The sequence below is a fragment of the Parasteatoda tepidariorum genome, chromosome 5 (assembly GCF_982258835.1).
Source record: "Parasteatoda tepidariorum strain Cologne lab strain chromosome 5, Ptep-v5.0, whole genome shotgun sequence".
In the NCBI taxonomy this organism is placed as follows: Eukaryota; Metazoa; Arthropoda; class Arachnida; order Araneae; family Theridiidae; genus Parasteatoda; species Parasteatoda tepidariorum.
Genome location: NC_141759.1, coordinates 42,632,048 through 42,654,702, shown reverse-complemented (window position 1 = coordinate 42,654,702; position 22,655 = coordinate 42,632,048). Strand labels below are relative to the sequence as shown.

Below are 22,655 nucleotides of genomic sequence, written 5' to 3'. Positions count from 1 at the left end.
ATAGGATCACTGAAGTTAAGTATCTCTAGCAACGGTCAATGAGCTGGTAGGTGATAATTTTGATCAACTTACAAAGATATCGAGGATAAAAAGGTCTATCGAGGTCTTTGTTAAACTGTCCTAAATACTCGCCCTAAGATTGTCAGGCTACCGAACAGGGGGCGCTAACCCCTTTTTCAGAGGATCAAAATTAGGACTGTATATCTCCTGATGATCCTCAGGAATGTTTCCCAGACCGTAGCCAATAGCCTAATGTAAATGCCTGCTTCTACTACATTACATATGAGATCGCTTTTCATACTTTGACTTCCATAAGCAGATGCAATCTAGAGGTTATTCAAATATCACTGAAAAAAGGATTTTGCAATCGAACATCAATGGTAACATTTTATTAAGACATATAATAGTGCCACAATGGAGCAAAGTTTAAAAATGAAATAATATTAAAATATTTTAAATAACATCTTTTAAAATAAATGAAATATTACTTACATTTTGGAAAAGACAGTTTTAAAGAAGTTCTTCATGACTAGGATGTTTTTAAGCGAGTTTTTGCAGTTTGAAACAGGAAATTACTTAGCAATGATTTGTCGGAAAAGTAAGGGATCGAAAAGAAAGACTGCTAACAATCAATACTTTAATTGTTACACTACTTTATTAAAAAGATTTTCAAAAAATTTTATGCGGTTACATTGTTGTTCAATATTGACAACAATGCCCATATTATCTTAGGCAAAACGTGGAGAACAAGGGAAGGCATGCTACCCGGCTGTAGTTTCAACGCTATTTACTATCACGCATTTTACAAATATTTTATAGATTGGTAACTAAAAACTAAAACTCTCAGAATTTTTTGTAAATTCACCAACATTTTAAATGCTTCACCTCGAATGAGCTGAAGCAAAGTGACGTTTTATGTGAACTTTAGAAACAATTTCAGTTAGTTGTGGGAAGATAACTTTAAATTAAATTTACAAAACAATAAATCATACATTTAAACATAAACGTAGCTACCATTAAAACAAAAATTATTCCAAAAACGTAGAATGTTGACAACCCTGTAATTTTTCTTAAACTTCAAGATAATTTTCAATGCTGTTTTTTTCAGGCACGAATTATTATTTATTTATTAAAAAATTAAAATTAATATTTAATTAATCAAGATGAATTTTTGGTTATACTTTTACATATTTCAAGTTATATCTTACAATTTATTGACTTTAAAATGCAATAAAATCTCACAATATGGGCTGAATGATTGCACAATGAAAAAATCTTTCTATTATTAGTTCATAACTGAATTTAGTATATATTTATGAAACAATAAATTATTTTTAGTTGTATTTAATTTTTATTAATATAGACTCATTCCATCGGAAATGGACCAATGGCAGTTGACCTCTTATCATTGATTTTTATTAAATTTTTTGCGAAAAGTACGTGTTGAAAAAGGAGTAAAATAATTGTTTAAATATTTTTGAGACAAATCTAACAATTAAAAGACCAGTTTAAAGTTTTACTGATTTTTTTTAAAAAATTATGTATTTAGGGTTTATGAATAATTTTAAACGTCTATCACTTTTTTCGTAGTTACACCCAATTTTCTTTATTTTAATTTTATTAGATAGAAAAAAAGCGAGAACTATGTAATTCAACTAATGAAATTCTGGTAATTTATATAATATTTAAAAATCTGCATTGTAGTCATTTTTGGGGGGAATTGTTATAATGAAATAACAAGTGTTACAATCTCGACTTTTCTTTTCATGTAATGTTATACAACATAATTTTCAGAATGAAAAAAACGCAAAAGAATGTTTTTTTTGTTTTGGGTTATTAATAAAGTATATGCAGTGCAGTAAAGAAAAATTAAAAATTTTACTATATATTATTTGTTTATTAAATATGAAATTTTTAATTACAATTTAATAAATAATATTATTTTCAAAATTTTAGAAAATTTAATTATGAGTATTTGCCTGGAATTCAAAAGGGTTATTAAAGTTATAGATGGTGAAAACAGTGTAAGCATGCAGGCCATTTTCTCTATCTACTCCATTTTGCAAAATTGTGGCAAATTTCAAAATGGCTCCCAGTAGTTTTGATCCAGACAATTTGAAAAAAATATTTTAAACCGTTTTCAACTTTTGTTTTTTAATTAAAAAAATTTTTAAAAATCTCAGACCCTGGCGGAATTTAGCTGTGCGCAAAAAACAACAAACACTTAATTACTTTTGATCTGATTTTCACTCAGAATTAGGATGCTAAAGTGCTGAAATTCGAAGGCTTGATGTAAAATAAGCTAATTAATTGGCTCTCGTGATATTTCAAATTACGAAAATTGAAGGGGATTTAAATGTATAGTTTAATGTATATTCATTGGTTAGTAAATTGAAGGAATCAACACTAACTTTTACACAAAATCTTGATGGTTACTGATAACTAGGTTTTCAAAAAAAAATTTCTATGCAAATCTTTGAAATTTTCTTGAATGGAATTTGGATGTTAATTGGATTCCCGTTTTATTTTAAAGCATAATTTTGGGAATTTATTAAAACTTTTCAATAAAAACTGAACAATTTCAAAAGGCTTCTAAAACTGAGAAAAAAATTTTTTTTAAAGATATGAGTTTACAATTAAAGAACGTATTTCAAAATTATTTTTTTTAAATATTTTACTACTCACAAAATATAGATAACCAAAAAAATGAATTACTGCAAGATTGTCCCTAATTGTTACTGATAATGAGTTTTTAAAATAGTTATGTTTCTTAAATATTTGTAAAACCATTAAAGTTATTAACTGAAGATCAAAATGGTAGACATGAATAGCAATCTATAAATCAAAAGAAAGTGATCTAAACTTAAATAGAAGCTATAAAAGGCCCAAGAAACTTCTGAATTAGCTAACAGACTATCCTCATTATTAAAAATATAGGCAAGAAATTATTTTTTTGAAAATTAAATTCAGTTTTTTAAAATATTTAAAGATAATCTAAAAGCAAACATATTCTACTAACAGTAAACATTACCCAATATCTATTCTATATGATATGTTTGTGCTAGATTTACAATATGTATAGTCCTGCAGTGGACTGATCGTTAAGACACAGTTCCCAGCAGATCACCGAAGTCAAGCATCACTTTCTGCTGTCAGTGTGCGGGTGGGTGACCACACTCGTAGGATCAGTCTGCGTAGGGACCGAGGGAGTGCGGTATTGGTCCTCGTTTAACTGTTCTACCGCAAAGTGCTCGACTTCGAGAGCAGGTCGTCGGGCTACCTAAGCGGGTGTGCCATCCGCGCTGCGGAGAATCCAAATTGTGATGGCATGTCCTCGGATCATCCTCAGGAACGTTTCTCAGACCGTCGCCAATAGCCCATTGCGCAGCACTAGTGCGACGTAAATGAACTACAATTACAACTGGTGGTTGGATTTATAAGAATTATTGCACATTACAAAAGTAAAGTTACCCATACTTATACATAATTTCATGTGTCCTTTTATTCAGAATTTTCTTTAAGATTGAGGATTCAGATATAAGAAATTCTTTTTTATTACAGGTGGATTTAAAACACAAATACCAAACCGTTGACTCTGACAAGATACCCATGGGAATAGATCTGAGCGAGTTCTATCTTAGTGTTGAGTGGGATATAATGGCAGTGCCAGCAGTTCGGACAGAGAAATTCTACAGTTGCTGTGAAGAACCTTACCCTGATATAACCTTTAATATCACTTTAAGAAGAAAAACCTTATTCTACACTGTGAACCTCATCATACCTTGCGTCTTCATCTCTTTTTTGTCCATCCTCGTCTTTTACCTGCCTTCAGACTCTGGGGAGAAGGTCAGTCTGTCCATCTCCATCGTCCTTTCCCTGGGTGTCTTCTTCCTACTGCTCTCGGAAATCATTCCACCAACCTCACTCACGGTGCCATTGCTCGGAAAGTACCTACTTTTCACTATGATTCTGGTTTCTTTCTCCGTGTTTGTTACTATCGCTGTTCTCAATGTCAACTTCAGGTGAGATATTAGAAAACAGTTTCTGCTTTTCTTAAAAATGTTTTTATTGCTTTAATTATTCATTAAACCTTGTTTTCTAACAGTACTCTCAATTGAACAGATAATACTCGACAAAACTTTCACCAAAGACATAGTACAGAGTGCCCAATAGTGAATTAACTGGTTTCAAAATAAAAAAACCTTGGAAAAAGTCGTAGGAGTGAAGAAACAAACGATATACTTAGTGTAAATACATAAAAATTTTATGAAAAAACATTAAAATTTAGTAAAAAAAAGTGTCAGCGGGTGACGCTCTAAGCCACCATTTAAAAGAGCAATCAGCTCTAGCGTTAAAACGTGAAGGGAGGTTGCCATATCAGTTTAGAAGGTTTAAACTATGTATTCGGATGAAAAACGTGTCTTTCATGTTCTGTAATATCACTGGTTAGATTTTTTTCTCGTCATTTGTATTTTTTTTAGACTCTGCACCATCGCACAGTGCCATCTAGTAGAAAGTTTTGTAACTAAATTCCAAAGTTATTGTATCAAATTTTTTGGGCTCTCACAAATAACATACCGTTTGTTTCAATTCGTTATCATCATTTGTTTTCAAGATTTTCAATTTCCAAATCAGTCGGTTTTTTACTTTATACCCAGTAGTTGACTTTTAATAATAAAAGAGAAATAAAAATTGAACTGATAAGTAACAAAAAGAAATCAACTACTTATTTCTTTTATTCTATTATCCTTACCCATTGGTAAAAAGGATGTTGTGCTAAGTTTTCCATGTCCAAGCCCTTTTGGACTAGATCAACTTTAACACCTTAATCACCAATATAGAGTTGTAAGAGTCATAAAAAATCAGACTAACATAAGAATCAACAACTAAATGGCACAAGATCAATTAAAAAAAGCAGACAATAATTTTGGAGCTTCCTGAGTTTGATTGTTTTCCAGACAGAGTTTGTTTCTTTTTTAATTTTCGTCAGCGGATTACTCCTAATATCAGGTCTACCTATTCTAGCTCTATGAAAAGCAAAAACTCGATGTGGTATGGACTCAACAAATAGTAAGAAGTCTCTTGAAGGAATATTCAGCCTTGCATCCTCAATAAATGTTCATAATTACGAAAGTGCTGAGGGTGTAAGATTTTATGCACGAACTGACCGCTTCCTTACATCACTTAAATTTCTATGATTTTCATGTCGGGTGATCAAGTTGGCCAAATTATTCAATGGAATAGTTCATTGAAATGTTCAATGGAATAGTCGGGAATAATTAAGGCCCGGTGTTACTGCTTATTGCCATCCATAAAAATTCCAACACTGTTTGAATTCCATGAATGGCTGCAAGTGGTCTCCAAATAGCTGAACATAACCATTTTCAGGCAATGTTTGGTGCAATCGGACCATAGGACTCTGTGATGCAATGAAAAAGCAGCCCATTTCATTGTGGAGTCACCACCAGATTGGATAGTGCTTTGTTGATAACTTGGTTCCATGGCTTCATGAAGTCTGCGCCACACTCGAATTCTTCCATCAGCTCTGATCAGTTGAAATCGTGACTCATCCGACCAAGCTGTAATTTTAAAGTCGTCTAGTCCAACATACCAATATGATCACGAAAACACTGGACGTGATGTCTAGCTGTTAGTAAACGCACCCGAGTTGGTCTTCTGCGTTGCACTGTCCTAACGGACATTTCTATTCCACATCGGTTATTGCTATTCTTACTGTTATTTCACGCAAGTTTTATCTCCGTTAACACTGTCAATTGTACGCACACGTCGATGGTCGCGGTCATTAAGCTCGCCGTCAGCCACGTTGTTGACTAGTTTGTCCAAGGGAGAAGGTAATGCCTGTAATTGCGTAAACAAATACATATATTTTGTAATTGATTTATGCCAGTTAACCATGCATAATAAAAAATTTCTTAAAATGTCAGCTCACTGGATCTTATGTAATTCGAAAACTTTACATTGCATTCGATTAAAAATTTTAACATTTATTTTGTTATACTTACTTGCGAAACTATTGATTGTAGAAGTAATTATTTACTTCCTCATATACTCAACTCACAAACGGGTTTAGTTAAGGTGTGAATATTATTGTACTATTTCATTTAAATTTCAACATAAATCATGGTAAGATTGGAAATTTCTCGAAATTTTTTTTGTTTGGTTAACTTAAGAAAGATTTAAAATAACATTTAAGAGTACTCATTGACTAAGTTTACTTTGGTGTTTAACATAGACTTTGGTGTTTAACATTCAGGGGGTCATGTTAAAAACCATTTTGCTTCCTTTTATTTTTATTTAATTGTTTTGTGCTACCTATTAGTTTTTGTTGTTTTTGTTGTTTTCTGCTAATTTGAGTTCGAATTTTAATTAACCTTTAATGCTAGAACATTAAACTAGTATAACTGCTTACAACGACATGCTCGCTTTAGCGACATTTCCATTCGTAAACGTAACTGAATTTATTGAAATTTTATAAGTGAGACTTTTTTTCTTTTTCACAATCTAAATTTTCTGTGTTTATACAGCACTATGTTTGTACAACCCCTGGCTAAGTTATATACCTTCTTACAAACGAACAATTCTTCTGCTGTGTTATTATGTTTAGGAATCTTGCTGTATAAGAATGAGCTTTTGTTAACTACTTATTTACCATGTATTTGCCTTTTGACAACTTATTATCGAAATCAACTTTGCACTTTCTTTTTTTCTTTTTTCCTTATTTCTTTCTTTATTTATTTATTTCGTATCTTCTTACTTTCTTTTTTTCCTTACTTCTTTCTTATTATCCTATACAATAAACTTGTTGTTCTCAACTTTTTTGAGTTCTGTTGTTAGTTGATACTTAATGCTAGATTTCAGCATTGAATAGGATTAAATGGTCACCATAACGACAGTTTGATTTTCTAGTGTGACGTAGTTTTGTTGTAATTTGTTCAATAGGTCACCATCAACGCACAAAATGGCGCCCTGGGTAAGACGGGTATTCATTGAGATGTTGCCGAAGCTTCTTTGTATGCAGAGACCTGACAACAGTGATCTGGACGATCCCGGGAAGAGTGACTCCAATAATTATCATCATCAACATCATCCCCATTTGGTAGACTTTGCCGAAAAACCAGGTGTTTTAGATTATGAATGTGGAAGTTATAGTCCTTATCCAGTCGATGAGTTACATGTGGGGCTACAACCGGACATCAACGGGTCCTTAGATGGAATCAAGACATCTCCAGATGTTGAAAGGGCCGTGCTTAATGTCCGGTTCATTGCCCAGCATATGGAGAACCTCGATAGTTTTTCTGACGTAAGTAGAATAACTTATCATTTTTTATTGGTTTTTTCTTCCATGATATCACCAGAAGTCAAAGTACATATAGTTGTATACTGAATGATTCCAAGCATTAACATATAATTATTAGCATTAAGATAAAATTATTAGCATTAAGATATAATTATTAGCATTAAGATATAATTATTAGCATTAAGATATAATTATTAGCATTAAGATATAATTATTAGCATTACGATATAATTATTGGCATTAAGATACAATTATTAGCATTAAGATATAATTATTGGCATTAAGATACAATTACTAGCATTAAGATATAATTATTAGCATTAAGATATAATTATTAGCATTAAGAAATAATTATTAGTATTAAGATATAATTATTAGCATTAAGATATAATTATTAGCATTACGATATAATTATTGGCATTAAGATACAATTATTAGCATTAAGATATAATTATTGGCATTAAGATACAATTATTAGCATTAAGATACAATTATTAGCATTAAGATATAATTATTAGCATTAAGATGGAAATGGAAAATGGAAAAACTTCAACTTGTTTCAAAAGTACTTAAGGTGGAATGTTCACATGTTTCGAGCGTTCAAGTCAAGGCGCTCATTCTTAAGACCCGCAATAACCTGTGATTCACGTGAGCAACCGTGAGATGAAAACCCAACAGTGGAAAAATATGAAATAAATAAATTTCGTATTTCGCTTTTTATTTATGCAATGATGTAGTCATTTAATAATTCGCCGCAATCGGGATTTCTTCTCAAGGGTGATCACGTGATTCACAGATTCAGTTTTGAGAATGAAAGCTTTGCTTTGAGCACTCAAAACATGTTGTTTTTCTACTTTAAGAACATTTAATCACGTTTTTCCCTAAATTAGGGTAGCATAATTCACCCATTTCAAGAAGATTTTAAAAGAAAAACTATTACAAAAAAATTCGGAAGGAAAAAAAATTTATTTCAAATTTCTAATAAAAGTTAAATTTGGAGAAGGAAAAAATCTGAAAAAAATTGCTAGAAATCAAGAACACTAACATAGAAGGAACACACAAAAGTTTTTAAAAAAATACTCGACTCAAAATTTTATAAAAGGAATTAAAACATTAATTTCGATTCATGCAAAGTTACTTTTTTTTAAAAATTTAATACTAAAGTTAGATTATAGAGACAAACTTTAAGCAAAAAGAAAAAAATAGCAGATTTTTTTTTGTTTTTGTTTAAACTGTTTATTTTTTCTGACGAGACCAAATATTGCGCTAACTTATTCGTAATATATCATGCTGTTCAAATAGTATGCTAACATAATATTTGTATGTCTCCTAAATAGTTAACAATAACAAAACAACAAACAAACACAACAAAACATCACCAGGTGTTTGACAACAAAATAAACACCAGGGGGAAATTTCTAGGCATAAACATACAACGATTAAAAGCCAATGTTTAACAACAATTACAATTTATAGTTTTATCACAAATCTTTAAATTGAAAACTTAAATTCTTTTTAGTTAAAATTCGGATTCTTTTAACCCTTTGCACTCTGAGTACTTTTAAGAGCTGTTTGATCTAATATCAGACCTATAGCATTTAAAATACACAATATACTATTGTAATACAATTTTAAAACTCTTGAAATAATATGGTTACTAATTATTAAGGTATATAGTATCAAGTCGGGAGGGTACTTACACTATTAAAAAACGATATTCAGATGTGCTAACTTGCTACACTTTATGAGCAAATCCTTCCAAGTTTTAGCAAGATTTATGATTTAATTTGTGATACTTGATTTAGTAAATTGTAAATTATTTCATCCATTATTACACATAAATAATTCAAAAATTCGGGTAAAATATCACCTTCCTTATTATATTGTGATGAGATTTAAACATTCAGAGCAGTAGATAATTTATGGTGCCAGTGATGAGCTATGGAGTGCGAATGGTTAAATTTCAAAGTATCAAGTTTGGAGGGTACTTACACTATTGAAAAACGATATTTAGATGTGATAACTTGCTTCACTTTATGAGCAAATCTTTCCAAATGGTAGCAAGACTTATGATTTAATTTGTGATACTTGATTTCGTAAATTGTAAATTATTTCATCCATTACTACATGTAAATAACTCAAGAGTTCAGGTTAAACATCACTATTCTAATTATATTGGGATGAGATTTAAAGTGTTTGCAAAATTAACCAAACTTCTATAGTTCGTTCACCAGGAGTTGGAACTTGGCTCCGCCTTCATCACGTGGTATCGGATGATACTATTTCGCTATTTTGGGGAGAAGGATGTGAACAAGGCTGCTATTTGGCGATCGTATGACAAAAAATTTTATTTCGCAATCTTCATGTGCATATTTTGAACATGTGCATTTTATTTCATAAACTTGTTGATATTTCTCTCTTTTTATTGAATAGTTTGTTCTTTTTGAGATATTTTGCTGGGAAAAAGTTTTTAAATATAAATTAGCTAGAATAACGAAAGGTATAATAGCTGATGATAAAGCGAAGTAAGTGACGGGAAAAAAATTCACTGTTTGTGTTTGGTCATCACCTTCTACATCAGAAAGTCTTCACATGGTTTCTTATAAGTAGTCTGCGCAGACTATTTAAAAAGTGAACACTTAGAGAGCATGAAACCAAATTCTATTTTAAAAGTGACCTATGCCTATGCCTATGTGAGGTGGGTATTTAAGTATCGGCCCCGAAGGGGCCCTAACTCATTCATCTGAGTGGGGTTTTTAAAAGTGACTGAGAGGACTTTGTTCATGTATATTTGAGAATTGAATCTGTAGTGGTAGACAAGTAAATAAGACAAACTAATCATATTAAAAAATTAAACAAATTTTTAGACATATATTTGCTACCACTTTCTTGTTTTTACTTGATTTTCTATTAAAGAGCTCTTTCGTAAACTGGTTTGCCATCATAGTGGTCTGATTGGACTACCTATAAAAAACCGTGTGAAGGCTTTGCGCACATTTGCGGTTATCTCGATTTCAAGCGGGGAAATGTTTTTCCTCTTTCTCTCCCGCGCTGAAATGAACTCTGCGTCCGAGGAGGTGGAGCCAAGTGCGAACTCCTGGTGAACGAACTATACAAGATTTTGTTTTATCTATCACTTTAAAAAAATCCTTCTAAGAAAGTTGAGTAATTGGCAACCTTGGTTAAGTAAAAAATTAATTATTTCTACTTCTTCACCATTACATCAAAAATACTTTCGAAAAATCTTACATTTCTGAAGAATTTAATATTTAAAAACCAAACAATAAATGTTCCTCTTTCCCCAATGCTTTCTCCCAGTATTTTTTTGTTTCTTTAAATTTAGAAGAAAGAATGTGAATAAACATTTACATTTATGCAAAAGTACTATTCATAAAAGGCTCTTAAACATTTCAGCTGTTTGACTCTCTTTAACAAACTTTCTTTTTTCAAGTGTTCAATAAATAAAATATTGAAGTGCAATATGTATCTTTTTTTCCTTTCTTTTCATTGCCACTTAAATATAGATATAAAAATATTTCTTCAGGGTTGATGTTCGAAATAGTTTGACGATCCCTTTACTACCCAGTGTTGAGCATAGCCGAAACTATCTTTTCCAAAAAGGTCAGAAAATGCTTCCTCGGAATAATGCGTAAAATTCCACATATAAATAATAAATCAGCTGTAGTTTCGCCAGTAGTTTGTTTAAAATTTTGTTCTTTATTCTTTGGAGGAGAAGAAAGGAATGTTCGTAGAACGAAGTGGTGTTCTTGAATGATTCATAAGCGGCAGACGCCTCTTTCCAAGATCTGGCACCTCAACCCGGGATATTGACCCACTGCTCGAGGCAGGGTGCCAAAATTTGTTCCCCGCCGATGCTCCTGAATCGTGGGTACAACGGGATAATGTAGCCTTGCTGTTATATGTTAAGCCAGTTTCGTCGACAATCGATTACTGCTTTGGAACATTCTTTTGCTCTCCTTTCTTCCACAGGACTTAAATTATTGAAGTTATATTTTCTGCCTCGCTGCAACACATCGTTTGCGTTTAGAAAATTGAACGCGTGATTAATTTGTTTAAAAAAATAGTCATATTAGTTTATAAAAAGGGATGATAGACCAACATTTATTTTGTGTGATTAGTTACTATTTGAAAAAAGAAAGCATTTCAATGAATTGCCTTAATGTAATTTTAATTGGTAATTTACAGAATTTTAGAAAAAATATAGAAATATTAACTTAAAAGTTACAGAGCTGATTTGATTATTGTAATTTGTCTTTGTCTAAAAAAGCTGAATAAATAATCTAAATTAAAAATGAAAAAAATAAAATGTTAAGTAGCATAATCCGTTACTCATGTAAATTACATTTAGCCTGTTTCGTCGAGAACAGAATTGCTTTTTTCGGTTCCTTTTTTCCCCACAGAAATTATTGAAGACCTATATCAGTGGTTACCAACTGGCGGGCCGCATCCGGTCCACGAAGCCTTTTTTTGTGGCTCGCGAACTAAAATATATTAGCTGTCATTTTTTTACGGACAACTTTCGTATGGGCTTAAAATACTTTTCTTTCATATAAAAAAACCTAATTTCCTCGTTTCTGGGAAATTTAACAAATCAGCTGTGCAAAAAAAAAATTTCTCAGGTTTTGAATCCAAGAAAATATTTATTCAAGAAAATATTTATTATTATTTGTAATTCAATACTATTGTCTTGTACAACTTGTTAAAAATCTGACAGTAATACTTAATGTTCCTGCAAACATTAAAGAGTCCTATATAAATTTTTGATAAAGTTACGACCCGCCATTTCACAGATGGTGCTTTTAATTGCGGCCCCTGGCCTCATGTAAGTTGGAAACTCCTGGCCTATATTATGCCTTACTGTAACATATTGGTTGTGTTTAGAGAGTTGAACGTGTGATGAATTTATAATTCTTTAAAGATAATAGTATATTTAACACGTTCACGTCGGGAAAAATGAAAATACTTGTACGGGAAAAGAGAAAATACTGGTAGAAGAACTATTTCTATATTAGATAATATTCGGGAGGAGTTAATCTATTCTCAACAATAACAACTCACTGTAAGGAAATTTAACACGGCGAAGAAGCAATTCAATATAAAAATTGCATCCGTTAAAAACAATTGGTAGTTATGGATTTTTATTATTCCCGGAAAAAAACTAAAAAATGAAATTTATTTGTTACCAGTTTTTACTCCGGTGCGCTGCCAAGATGGGACAATCTACCATGACCCACCAGTGGGTCAACCCGGCGTGAACGTGCTAATCTAAAAAGAATACGGTTTGTCAATATTTCTTTGTATTCGGAAAACGTTTTAAGGATTTGAGTTATTGTGTTCTAAACCTTTTGCACTCCGAGAACTTTAAAACGCCATATAAATTAATGTAGGAACTAATTAACCGAAATTCATACTTGCCAACTTTTAATCCCTTCCATTATGGTTTTTCCCAGTGGTATTAAAATGGAATTAAAATTTCAATTTTAATCCAAAAATACGTTGTGTTTGAAAAAGCTTAAGCTGACAATCAGTATTGTAACACATATTAATATATATGCTTAATTTTCTTAAGAATAGTGGTGATTAAAATCCTGTAAAAATTAAGTTTATAAAAAAGAAAAATAGTATACATTTTCTACCACTTTAAATATAAAAATAAAATTTTACGCCAAATGCGTAAAAGTTCGCAGGTACGGTAAATTTCCTTCTTTATTTTAATCAAGCTGGGTGCCTGGGCCGCTCAGCGGCCCCTAACCCATATTTAACCAAAATTAAATATGGTAACGAAATATTATACAAAAACTTTTAATTTCAAAGTGGTAACGTTTGATTTCGCCGTATAAGTGTCAATGGAGTGCAAAAGATTAATTGGTTGTTTTTAAAATGTTTCAGCGTAATGAATTAGAGAATTGTGTGTAATATTTGTTTTGCTTTGAAATAAACTAAAAATACAATCTAAACTAGCAATTAAGAAGAGTTAAATGTTTGTATTTTACAGTATTAGTTACACTTAATCAATTCGTTAAGCAAAAAGAGTTCATCTCGCAAATAATTTGTAATTTTTTTTTGTGTTAATAATTTCATTTTACAAATATCTACGTTGCGCAGTTCCTTAAACTTCGTCAAAATGTTGCGAACATCATTTTTTTTAGAATGATATTGGAATTAGTTGAAACTCCAATTCCATTTAATTTCTTAAAACAGCAATTTCTTAAAACAGTTTTAGGAGCAATCTTGATAATTTAAGTCTTTATTTTTGAGATTGCTGACGAAACAATTACAAAACATCTAAAAGTGTCGCTGTCCGAGAGCGTGTTCTGCCGGAGACCGTTTAATACCTTCTGATAACCAACTCAATCGGTTATTTTTATTTGAAAATTTTATTTAGCTACGGTTGTTTGAAATTTTTATTTGGTGCTTATTTGTTTATTCGATAAAATATCTTTACATTTTTAACGGATTTTCTGATTCAGATTATGGAAATCAAAATGTTTTACTACACAAGACAAGAAGAGATCTATATATTACTTCATAATCAGAAGCGGAGAAAATTGAAGCCAATAACGCTGGGAAATATGGAAATCGGAAAGATTTGTCCTTAAAATGAATTGTTTTACTCCATGAATTGAAGTCACATTTCCAGATCAGCATAAATCTACACCGTTCTGTCTTTGAAAATTTCATTGAGTTCGTTGCAAATGAAACAAATCAATATTAGTCTCGAAATAATAATAGCAACTTAACAATTCAGAAGGAGTCCAAGTATTCTTTTGTTTTTCTTACCATTGTCAATGAATTATCAATAACAATGAGAAAATAAATATGATTATAATCATTAATCTATAAATTATCATTAGTAGAGTACTGCAGTAAGGACAAACTTCTGCGTAGTGATATTTTGGGAGAAGTAATGGCTAGAGACTGATTTTCGGGTACTATCAATGATCGTTTGCACGAAATGTGAAATGTCATTGATATGTTTCAAAACTATTTAGTCAATCATTTCAACCCTACCAAAGGCTGCGCATAGAGATTTGACTGTCATTTACAGGACAGCTGTCTCTCAAACAGTCAGTACATTCCGCCAAAATGAAATAGATTTGGAACAAAATCCTTTTTTTTTTCTTTGTCACTGTCAGACAGGATTCGAACAAGTTTAGTTGTTTATGCCGGATAATCTACCACGATGGATCGTCAAAATAAGGGTAGCAGAAAATCAGGAACAATATTTGAAGCATTTATGAAACCTTAGCTAGGAAAGGACCATACCCTTTATTCAGATAATTGGTATTCCAGTCCAGTTTTATTCAATTTTCTGCATAATAATTGTACAAATGCGAGCAGAAATTTAAGAAAAAGAGAAAAGAAATGACAAAAACTGATGAATAGAAGAGGAGAGGCCAACTCATCGATCTTTCAAAAGTTTATTAATCATAAATTGGATGGGGGGAAAAAAGAGTTCTACACGTTTTATACCATGCAAATGGCTACATTTGCAGAACTCCCAGTGACTCACCAAAACTATTTTACTAGTTTTAAACTAATAATTCATGCAAAATAAAGTTTTCTAGTTTTGCCCCTACTTTACGTCATTAGAATCACATTACTACACGTATAATAAATATCTTAAATAATATAGTAATCACAAATACTTCAGAATAGAATTTTAAAAGCGGTATACAATTTTAATATTATAAATTTTGCTACCTTGTTTAGCCTTTAAAAATTTTGACGGACATTGGGTAGCCCTGAATTCGATGCAATTATCCCGCACGGAAAATTGGATAAAAAATATTTTAATTGGGGCAATAGATAAAGCAGACATAGTTATAAGCATTGCAGAATGAACAGGTTAATCTTCATTTGTCTGTGAAACGCCTATTGATTTTACAAGTACAAAAGGAAAGAACCTATCTCCATGATAAAATTCCAATGGGATACCATGGGTGAAAGCCCTTATATAGCAAGACGGAAAAGAGAAAAACCTGGTACGTAAAACATTTCATTCCAGCATTTTTTTCGAAACAAATGAAATATCTGTAACTATCAAGATTTCTTTTGTAATTCTGGCATATATATAAAACTGCTTCTTTTCCAAGATAAAGTAGATATTGTTGAAAAATTTAAAATAAGAATAAGTAAACTCCTCCCCAAAACTAGTTATAACTGAAATGATTTTACTACCAGCCTTTCCTCTTTTCCGTCTCGCTTTCACCCCTGTGGGATACCTGCAACTGACGTAGCATGGGTATCTCCATCCTGATTAGTTGTGGAAACGTGACATTTGTTTACGTTAGCAACTGTTCTTTTCATTCTATTTCGAGTAAAGAAAGTCTGTCAAGAATCAATTCCCTTAAGAATCACATTCTAGATCCTCTCGCAAAAATTATTTTGCAAAGATTCCAATTCCAATCACTATATATTCCTTACTTAACACAAAGACAGGCACGAAGCCATGAATCGAAACAAACTAATTATGCATCGAAATTGCCAAGAACACAGAGCAAAAATATATCTCAATTGCAATAAAATACATAAACAAACAATAGATCTAAGTTGAGAAGAAGACGTAGACGAAGAATAATTATACTTCAATAAATTCGACGTTACATACGGTGCTGTATTTCATTATTTTCACGTTAATTAACATTCTAAGTTATGTGGCGAACTTTATGACAAATTTTCCATTTAGCGATCAACTGGGAACCGTGATGTCTCAGGGGATAAAGCGTTCACCTTCCAATGAGGTGAACCGGGTTCGAACCCCAGTGATAGCTGGTCGATAGGAAATTCCGCATCCGGCTTGCATTACCACAGCGCTGACATTAAATATCCTCATTGGTAGGCGGATAATGGTAAGAGTCTCCTTGCCGTTAGGTTAACCGTGGGAGGTTTTCGTGATTTTCTCCGCCAAGAATAGCAAATGCGGGTTATTTCCATCAAAAAGTAATCCACGTAGGCAAATTTTTACCCAATACTTAATCCAAGAGTTCCCTTGTCTTCTGGTTTGGGTTCAACTATTACACGACTGTGGTGTGTAATAGTTGAATGTGTGATCGCAAATCCCAAAATTGGATCGGTTGTTCAACTACGGTTATAAATAATTTTAAAAAAAACAATCAGCTGGCACTGACGTCATAGGTCACATGTGTGGGCATCCGTGTTCTTCTTGTTCTTTAAGTAAAATTACCCAATTACAATAATAAGGGAAATACTGGAAAAGTATCATCAAAGTATAAGTTTTCAACATCCAACCAGCAGTAATCATCCACTGATGTTAACAGAAGAACATTTCGGTATATAAATTCGTAGGAAAAAAACCGAAATAGATGATTAATCATTTGTCCGATAGTTTCGTTACAAGTTTGAATATGTTAGCACTTTCTCTTTTGCGCTAAATATGCAATCTAAATATGCAAATATGCTAAATATGCAAATATGCAAATATTATCTAGTGGAAGTTAAACGTATGTTCTTACGTATTATTATTTGCTTTGTATGTCTGATTGTAAGTTATTTTCTGCACCATTACAAGGGAATAAATTTTGAAGTTTATATAAAACACCACTTAGGTGGAGCTTACTCGCGGTGAGGTCCTTAAAATATTGCTAAAGCAACCAAAAGTTCTGAAAGATTTAGTTTTTAATTGTCTACCATTTCGCAAAAAAATCGCTGTATTTTGCAGCCTTGTAAATACTGTGTCTCATTAATCTAGAATTAATACCTTTGAGGTAAATACACTACCATTTTCTTTTATAAAAGAAGCTTTTGCATGACTGTAAAATGAGGCGTGTACTTAATTACTTTAAAATACACACTTCCAGGCTTTAAAATACACGTAATCCACCACTTTAGATTTAAAAAAAAGAAATGCAATCATACTTCAGCCGCCATATTAAACGTGAGACGTTAAAAATCTCAAATTTCCTAAGAATCCTTAGTAAAAAAAATAGTGTGTGGAGTCCCTCCGCGCGGAAGAAGTAAAAACTTCGTAACCTGCGACGTTAATTGTAGAAGAATCACTAGTTCTATTAAACGACTCTTTTTCCTGCTCCACTCGCTTCCGTGCTCTGTAATCACTGTAATATTGTGCTTTCTTCCCACGTGGACCTCTTGAACCAGTGGAAGTGCTTGTGGTTGCCGTATCGTCTCGCCCTGGAAAATGTATTTGTATTAATAATGTATGTGAATGCGTCATAATGTAATTTCGAAAGATAAAACCTATTAACAATCAATTGATATTCACAAGAGACGTCGCATTGTCCATGGGATTGTTTTCACTCATTTTTTACAATTGTTATCCACTAAATTTGAAATTATAAAAAAAATACTACCCTATTAAATTATATGTGTATCAAAACAAACTAAAAAAATATTTATAGAAAAACAATACTTTTATTATTTTTATGCTAGTGAGAACCAAAACAATATGGATATGAATGAGGGAAAACTGGATCCTACCACGTGATTTCCCGGCCAATGAAAATGTAGCGTTAAACGTTTAACGCAAAGTTGTTGGAAGTCGCATAAGAAGTATAACTTCAAAAAAGTATTTTAAACTTACGATTTTTCGATAATCATAGCTACCAATTTATTAATTTGGTTGCTATATCATTGAGTCATGTAATTTTTGCAGGAAAATCTTATCTAATGCACGAAATTTGCAAAATATATAAAACTTACTTTATTAATAAATGTGGTAGTTTTGATAATAGCAAAAGTATCCGAAATGATACATGTTTGAATTACGGTCTGTTTTTCAGTGAGTGTTAAATAGTTTTTACCCTTAAGCGTCTAATATCTTTTTTAAGGGTTTTTTCCCCTCAAAGACGTGTTTGAACAAGTGTTTATGATTCATTTTGAAGAAACTAGATAACTATTATATTCTCCCTAATAAATTTAAATATACAGGGGTTGAACAAAAATATGGAAACACTCCTATACAAACACTATTGCTAGTTTTTTACTTCCGAATTTTGCATTCGTCAGAACGATATAATTTCTAAAAGCTTTAAATATGCTTTTTAAAATTGAGACATCAGTTCACCACTTTCAAAATATTTGGCACTAGAACAGGGTTTCTTAACCTGTGGTTCATGGACCCCTTAGGGGTCCATGGGTCATATTTTGGGGGTCCACCGACTACTCTTAATTTTTAAAACGTTTGGATCAATAATATTTAAATAACATTGATCTTTTTTTCTTTCTAAAAGGGGAAAATACATACATATTTGAAACTAGGTGATCGAGATACCCCAAATTCAGTACGGACTGCACACAGCCCTCTAATATCCCTGTCATATTTTTAACATCCTCCACTAACCGGCTTTCAGTTTGCACCATCAGTGGCAACCCCCTGATGACGTCAGCTGCACTATTTTTATTATCCCCTATCAAGCTACGTACATTTGACGCCTTGTTCAGGTTACTAGATCTGGAATTTTTTACTAAGAATAAAGCCCAGTTTTTGAAATCTGGAACATTAGACAAACTTGGATTTGGCATTCCACAAAAACCTCTGGTTGAGGCATCTCTCAAAGTAGCATATCATATTGCTGAAAGCAAGAAACCGCATACTATTGGAGAGACGTTAATTAAGCCATGTGCGCTGGAGATGATTGAATTAGTTTGTAGATTGGAACAGATAAAAAAAAACTTGAGGCAATTCCATTTTCAAATGATGTGAGACATTCAAGAATAGTTGAAATTTCTTGCAATATCTTGAAAAAGATCATCGCTGAATTGAAAGTATCGCCATTACTCTTTAGTGTGCAACTGGATGAAACTACAGATATCTCGAATTATAGTCAACTTCTTGTTTTTGTTCGTTACGTGTCTCTTGATACTATCAAAGAAGAATTCTTATTTTGTGAGTCTCTTTTGCAAACTACAAAGTCAGTTGATGTTTTAGCAGTGTTAAATGTTTTCTTTACCAAACAAGACTTCGGCTGGAAAGAAAAACTTCATTCACTTCGTACAGATGGAGCACCTGTGATGCGTGGCAATAAATTTTGTTTTGCCCTGTTGGTAAAAAAAAAGTCTCCTAATGCTCTTGTTGCTCATTGGGTTTTACATAAACATGCGCTGGCTACAAAAACTCTTCCAATCAGCTTAAAAGAAGCATTATCAAAAGTTATTAAAACTGTAAATTTTATTAGACGTAGAGCTCTTAATCATCGTCTCTTTAAAACGGTGTGTCAAGAAATGGACGCAGAACATGAGGTACTTCTGTACCACACGGAATTGCGCTGGCTGTCACGAGGGCAGGTTTTGAAACAATTTTTCATGTTGAAGATCAAATTATCACTTGTTCTAGAAAACTCATTCTTCGAATATTTAAGCAAAAAAGATTTCACCTATAAATTGGCTTACCTGCCAGATAATTTTAACCACCTGAACAATATAAGTCTTTTAATTCAATGACCCGATATCACCATTATGAATGTAACTGATAATTTACAAGCATTCTAATTGAAGATGCCACTTTGAAAAAAATAGAATTCAAAATGAGATATATGCAAACTTTTAAATGTTGGACGCTCAAAATGGATCTTGGCAAGATAATTTGTTACTGAACAACTTAAAAAATAAAATCTGCGAACACCTGGAAGTACTTCAAGTTTCATTGAAAAAATATTTTAATTTGGATGAGATAAAGATAAAAGATAAGTTGTGGATTCGTCATCCTTTTCTTTGTGATATTGACTGTATTGATGATATGAACCTTGCCAAAGATGAGCTTATTGTTCTTAGAACAAAGTCCTTGCTAAAAATGGATTTCGATTCAAAAACACTCGGGGAGTTCTGGTCTTCTGTGAAAGACGCCTATCTATTGCTTGTAAAGCGAGCTATTTCAGCTATAATTCCGTTAGCTACAGTGTATCTTAACGAAGCCGGACTATCCACAGTTGTGACAATAAAAACAAAACATTGTTATTGATTGAATGTTGAACATGTCATGAGCGTTGCTTTGTCGAAAACCATCCCTCTATTCAATTTATTAATTAAGGAAAAGCAGGAACAACCTTCAGACTAAAAACTTTAATTTTTAATATTTTGCATACTAATGAAATCATAAAATTAAATGCTAAAATAAATTAAACACTAAAAATTGATGTTTTTTGAAAATTTTTTTCTCAGGGGGGTGGTCCGCGACTTCTTAAAAAATTTTAAAAGGGGTATCAAAAAGGTTAAGGAACACTGCACTAGAAGTTTAATTGCGTATTTAAAATTAGTAAAAGTGTTACAATAATTTTGTTCATAACACTTCATAAGTATATGTTTTAATTTGAATCTGAAAACCATATTATCTTGTTGTCGAGGCTACGTTTTACATGGCTTGCTCGTCTGGCCACACGAAAAATAACTACAAACTAAATTTTCAAATATAAGAAAGATTTTTCTAGTTTTTTCAGTGGATTAGCATGAATATCTGAAAAAATTGGGGAATTATAATCTAGATTTTTCTAGAGGAAAAATTTACAATACTCCCTAGCCTTCACAATTCCTTGAATTTTAGAACTTGAAAAAAACTTAAGACTTACGCTATGTAAAACAATAAGAATAAATAAATGAAAAGTAATTTTACTCTTTAACAATGCATAACATCAACCTTATATCATTGACATATAAAATTGGATACATTTTTTCATTTTCTTGAATTTCTTTTAATTATAAAGGCTTCTCTCAGATACCATACCTGCCAACTTTCACTCTTTCCGAAAATGGATTTTCAGAGTGGTTGTAAAACAATAAAAGAAAAACAATCTGACTCAAAAATATATTTATATTTTGATCCCGTTGAAATTCGCTTGTGCAAGGATTATTATGCTTTTATATATTTACTGTAATTATTTATATGTAGTGGTGATCAAACTCATTTATAATTATCATTATAATTCAAAAAGTTAATTGGAATAACCTGAATATTGCTACCACTTTAAGTATGAAAATAAAATCTTCCGGAAAAGTTGGCCGGTATGAGATACATATCAATTATCTGCCTCCCTGAATGCTAAAATTTCCCCAGCTTTTCTTAATGCATATAGAATCTATATAGTGGTTTGGCAAACAGCGGGTCCACAAAAATCTAGCTGAAAAAATCTAGCGTCCACAAAAATCTAACTGGTGGCGTTCGTTTTTTTAAACGTAAATTTTAAAATTCGTTTTGGGTCTAGCAATATCCAATCTATCTCCATTCCTTTTTTATTTTATTTTTTTCCTTCATTTTTTTAAATAAAAAACATTTTCAATATTAACTAAAGCACGAGCATACAAAATAAAGATCTCGAGGAAGATAAACTTTCCTCCAACTATAGATAAATAATCGTTATTCAAAGAAGAAAAAATGAAAAAAAATTACTTAAAAAATGTAATAACTTTCAGACAATTTATAATTTCGAAAAATAAAAACCTCGATCTATCCAATTACGTGGTAACGTTCTCGAGCTGTGTTTTCGAAAAGTTTGAGGCTGGTAGATTAATTATTTAATTCAAGAAATTTTTCTTGGATGAACAAAACAGTCGTATTCAAAATGATTTGTTAATTATATAAATATGCTTGCATGATTATTATTTCAAAATAGGCAGTGGTGAAAAAGATAAGGCTAACAGTTATTTGCCACTCATTTTAACAGATTTCTATCAAAATATTTTTACTACCCCATTTTTTTCTACTGATCATGCTTATAGCTACTCTGAAAATGTCCCTTACATAATACAATCCACTCATTCCTTTAGTTTGATATAGTAGGTCTCCCGAAAAATTCTATTCAAGAAAACAACTATTTCAATCATACATTGATGCAAATGGTATATTTATAAAAATGAGTGGTAGGGCAATTACTCTTTACTGTATTTATCCGATATACCAGTTAGAGCTGTCCGATAGTTGAATATGTTTGCACTTGCTCCTTTGCGCTAAGTATGCAAGGCTGCTTTTTGTGAAAAATTCTTCTTGCGGAAGCTAATCTTATGTTCTTACGTTTTATTATTTGCTTTGTATGTTTGATTGTAAGTTATTTTCCGCAACACTACACGCAAATGATTGAAAAGTTTATATAAAACACTACATAGGTTGAGCTAACTCGCGGTGAGGTCCTTAAAATATTGCTAAAACAACCAAAAGTTCTGTAAGATTTAGTGTTTAATAGTCTACCATTTTGGAACAAACGATGTGTTTTGCAGCCTTGTAAATACTGTGTCTCATTATTCTAGAATTAATACCTCTAAAGTAAAGGGTAAATACACTACCATTTTCTTTTATAAAAGAAGCTTGTGCATGACTGTGAAATAAGGCGTGTATTTTATTACTTTCTAT

The 22,655-nt window shown here is 31.8% G+C and overlaps 1 protein-coding gene across 1 annotated transcript in view; it reads left to right on the top strand.

The window, feature by feature from the left end:
* The window catches only part of LOC107451538 (acetylcholine receptor subunit alpha-like 1), a 128,041-nt gene that overhangs the window by 61,701 nt on the left and 43,685 nt on the right, over positions 1 to 22,655 (top strand). Inside the window, exons 5-6 of the mRNA XM_087163781.1 lie at positions 3,562 to 4,022; positions 6,961 to 7,321. Coding sequence (XP_087019907.1) covers positions 3,562 to 4,022; positions 6,961 to 7,321 — 822 coding nt within the window. The remainder of the gene's footprint in view (positions 1 to 3,561; positions 4,023 to 6,960; positions 7,322 to 22,655) is intronic.